The sequence below is a fragment of the Rhododendron vialii genome, chromosome 2a, assembly GCF_030253575.1.
Source record: "Rhododendron vialii isolate Sample 1 chromosome 2a, ASM3025357v1".
Lineage (NCBI taxonomy): Eukaryota > Viridiplantae > Streptophyta > Magnoliopsida > Ericales > Ericaceae > Rhododendron > Rhododendron vialii.
Window position 1 is genome coordinate 32,388,807 of NC_080558.1, and position 4,107 is coordinate 32,392,913.

The 4,107-nt window shown below is 48.1% G+C and overlaps 1 protein-coding gene across 1 annotated transcript; it reads left to right on the forward strand.

The window, feature by feature from the left end:
* The first annotated feature begins 461 nt into the window (after nt 1-461).
* LOC131317436 (uncharacterized) lies at nt 462-1,096 on the forward strand. The gene is made up of 2 exons (XM_058346991.1): nt 462-794; nt 1,064-1,096. The coding sequence occupies exons 1-2, from the start codon at nt 462-464 to the stop codon at nt 1,094-1,096; spliced, it is 366 nt and encodes a 121-aa protein (XP_058202974.1).
* The last annotated feature ends 3,011 nt before the right edge of the window (nt 1,097-4,107 follow it).

Consider the following 4,107-nt stretch of genomic DNA (forward strand, 5'->3'; position numbering starts at 1 on the left):
CGTCACTCGCAAGTCAATAAAAGGGAGAGCGGTGGCAGAGTTTTTGGCAGATCGTCCGATTGATGGGCCAGAGCACACATAATTTCAATTTTTCGGATGAAGATGTGATGTCAACGGTCAATGAAACGTGGATGTTGTACTTTGATGGAGCCGCAAATCAGAAAGGATTCGGGATTGGCATACTGCTGGTTTCGCCTGAGGGGTCGCATATTCCCCTCGCATTCAAGTTGAACTTTGAAGTTACGAACAACGAAGCTGAGTACGAAGCATGTATTGTAGGGATGGAAGCCGCATTGGAGATTGGTGTCAAGGTGCTAGAAGTCGTCGGAGATTCCAACCTGGTTGTATCGCAAGCAAACGGAGAATGGAAGGTCAGAGACGAGAAAATTAAGCCGTATCATCAGCAGCTCGATGAACTTATCCCGAATTTTCAAAAGGTAACCTTCACGCATGTACCGAGGATGAAGAACCGCTTCGCAGACGCCCTGGCCACTTTGGCATCCATGCTGGAACTTCCAATTGGGGTGAAGCTGAGGCCTGTCCTGATTGAGCAGAGGGGAAAACATGTGTACGACTATGTCATGAACATCGACGAACCGGACGATGGGCTCCCTTGGTTCTACAATATTCGAAATTTTGTCGAAAAAGGGGAGTTCCCTGTGGATTCAACTAGGAAAGATCGGATCGCACTGCAACGACTCACATCTCAATACATCATCTGTGGGGGACAATTGTACCAACGATCCCCTTGCAGAGTTCACAAGTTGTGTGTTCACGGTGACGACATGAAAGCAGTAATGGAAGAAGTTCACGAAGGAGTTTGTGGACCTCATATGAATGGGATGATGCTGGCTAAGAAGGTGTTAAGGCTAGGCTACTATTGGTCTACCATGGAGACAGATTGCATCGAGTACGTACACCGGTGTCACAAGTGCCAGACTCATGCCAACCTTATCCATGTCCCGCCCTCGGAGTTACACTCGATGGCAACCCCATGGCCATTCTCCGCCTGGGGCATCGATGTCATCGGAAAGATCACGCCTGCAGCTTCTAACGGTCATAGGTTCATCTTGGTGGCAGTCGATTACTTCACTAAATGGGTCGAAGCAGCCTCGTACAAAACTTTGACTACGGTTCAAGTGGCTCACTTCATCAGGCAAAACATCGTTTACCGATATGGGGTCCCTCAAGCATTCGTATCTGATAACGGTGTTCATTTCAAGGGAAAAGTTCTGGAACACTTTGAGGAATTCAAGATCCAAGTACATCATTCAACCACTTATCGACCACAAACAAACGGGGCAGTCGAAGCAGCAAACAAGACTATTAAGACGATTCTGGAAAGGACCACTCAGTCAGCAAGAAATTGGCACGAACAGCTACCACAAGCTTTATGGGGATACCGGACGTCTATCCGTACACCTACAGGGGCAACACCCTACTCTTTGGTGTACGGTATGGAAGCCGTTCTCCCTATTGAGCTGGAAGTGCCATCTTTGAGGGTCATGGCGGAATGCGGAGTGGACGAAGCTGAATGGATCAGCGGAAGATTCGAGGAACTCATGTTGTTTGATGAAAGAAGGCTGCGCGCGCTATACCACATTCAGGGCTATCAGCAAAGAATCGCCCAGGCATTCAACAAAAAGGTGAAATCAAGGGACCTACGAGAAGGGGACATGGTGGTCAAAGAAATCCGTGCGCCAATTTTCGACTTGCGAGGGAAGTTCCGACCTAAATGGGCAGGGCCCTACATCATCAAGACCATCCTCTCTGGAGGAGCAGCTTCAATCGTCGACCTCGATGGCAACGAATTTGCGAATCTTGTCAATTTGGATCAACTCAAACGTTATTATCCCTGAGAGAGCTCGCTGGGCCGAAAACCGCAAGGGCGGGCGTTTCCAGGCAAAAGTTAGAGCAAGCCTGCTAGGTTGAAAACCCGAGAGGGCGGCCTAGGCAAAAGTTAAGGCAAATAATCAAAGAAAAGCTCGCTAGACCGAAAACCCGAAAGGGCGGCACTAGGCAAAATTTAGAGCGCAAGAGGAGAGTGTAAATACATGAGTGAACCTGTAGCCTGAACTACGTGCGGGCCTGATTCTCTTTCACGAGGGATACGTAGGCAATCTCATCCCGAGATTCGGTCCTAATTCCTAAATATCAAAATCCGATCCCAAATCAAGTCTAAATTGACAAATCCAAAACGCTTTTTAGAGCCGCATGTGATCAAATGAACCGAAAGGGGGAAACCCTTAATCAGTCGATTTTATTCAGATTACTTTTTTATTACAAGCTGAGCATGAAAATGAAAAAGCACAAAATCAAAGCACATTTTTTTTATTTTTTTATTTCAAAGTCTGGCAAAGTAAGTAGTTAACACATCCTTGCTTTCACATCCCTCCTTTGCCATTTGCGGTACCTTCCGGTCGAAGCAATAGAAAACAGTGGGTCACTTGGCTCGGTCCTACGAGTCCCCCACGATCGAGTGTAACTCCGAAGGCCTGGAATGTTGAAGGGAGGGAGACGAAGCACTTCAGAGCCCGACTGCGGCACCCCCTGGCTAAGGGCAAGCTGACGGAGAACACGGAAGGGGGAGTAGAAGGAGAAGCCTGTCAAGCCAACCACAAACACATGCGTCGAGCCCATGTTGCCAACAGTCATAGCAGGAAGCCTCAGCCAATGGCACCGCCAAGCAATGTCATCTTCCTCCGCAGAAGCAAGGAAATCAGCCTAATCATCTTCACTCCCATACATCACTTGAAAGGGATGGTTCCATCCACTTGCACGATACCACCAATCATTGGCTGGGGGTGTCAACAGACTTAATTTGTCGCAAAACCACATCTGTCAAAAAGAGAGAAAACAAGTAAGGAGCCAGATAAAGCCTGAACCGAGTGTCGAGGTAAAACGAATGAGAGAAATAGAAAAAGGAGAGCTGAGTGAGGTCCCTAACCTGCAGCAACAGTGGACTACCACCAAAAACCCTTGTGCGACCAGCATGAACAGCATCTAACCCCATCAAAGTTTCAGCAAGAACCAATGGCGCAACATCCTTGCGAGCCCCAATCTGAGCAGCAACCCCCACCAGTGAGAAATTGGGCTGACCAGCGAACGGAACCAACAAGAAGGCCACCAGGAGGCAAATGCAACAAGCCATCATCCTACGACCTTGGTGCTCGAAATCCATCAAGTCCCCAGGTGGGCTGAACCTCTCGTACAACTGCACGATGTTAATGGCATTACCTCGAGTAAGAAACTCAGCGACATTGCCACTAACGCCCAGCCTTGCCTTCAGAACATTCTTCATGCTCTCCCTGATCATAGGAGCAACCGGCTCAGCAGAATCATGGCTTCCGAGATAAGCATGAAACTCCTCGACGGTGGGGCACAGTTCTTGAGAACCAAAGCGAAAGACGTGCACCTCTGGATCCCAGAAGCGCGCCGCCGCATGTAGCAAGACGGGACGAATTGCAACCTCTCGGAGATGTCTTAAGGCGTAAAGCCGATGCCCTCGGAAGTTCAGCCAGTCGATGCCTTCAAGACTGTCCAACCAAGGGCGAAGTAGGGCTTGGTTTAGCATGGTGATGGAAAGAATGGATTTTTGAAGGGAAATGATGAAATGAAGTGTGAATGGCTTACCAAAGGACAGCCTGGTATTTATAGAAGCTTAAAGTGGGCAACACCACTTCCCCACCAGCCTTGAAACTCATCAAGTTTATCATTTTCAAAATCTTTTCAAAATTCAAACTTTGGAAACTTGGAAAATATTGGAAAAACCACAAGTCAAGCTTTGGGAAGCCATTCTGTTCTGGGGAAGCAGCTAATATGAAGCCATTCAGGTACATTGAAAACGTGCGAGCAGAAGAAAACAACAAAGGACAGCCAACAAGTGGCATTGGAAAACAGCAAGGGACAGTCCATGACAGAAGTCCTGAGCGCTCGGGAGTGAAGTCCCAAGCACTCGAGACCACTCTCGAGCGCTCGAGAGTACTGCTGTTTTGCAGCAGATTCTAGTTTCCCCATTTTGGCTTCCATGCAACATTAAAACCCTGTTTCATCAAGTTTAACAATTCCCAGCAGTTGTCTAAGGGGTACAGCAGTTCTGTCCATATG

What these genes read in the sequence shown, in the direction of transcription:
- LOC131317436 (XM_058346991.1), top strand. Translation starts at nt 462, where the DNA reads ATGAAGAACCGCTTCGCAGACGCCCTGGCCACTTTGGCATCCATGCTG. An exon ending in ACGGTGACGACATGAAAGCA is followed by an intron (nt 795 to 1,063) that starts GTAATGGAAGAA and finishes TAACGGTCATAG; the next exon opens with GTTCATCTTGGTGGCAGTCG.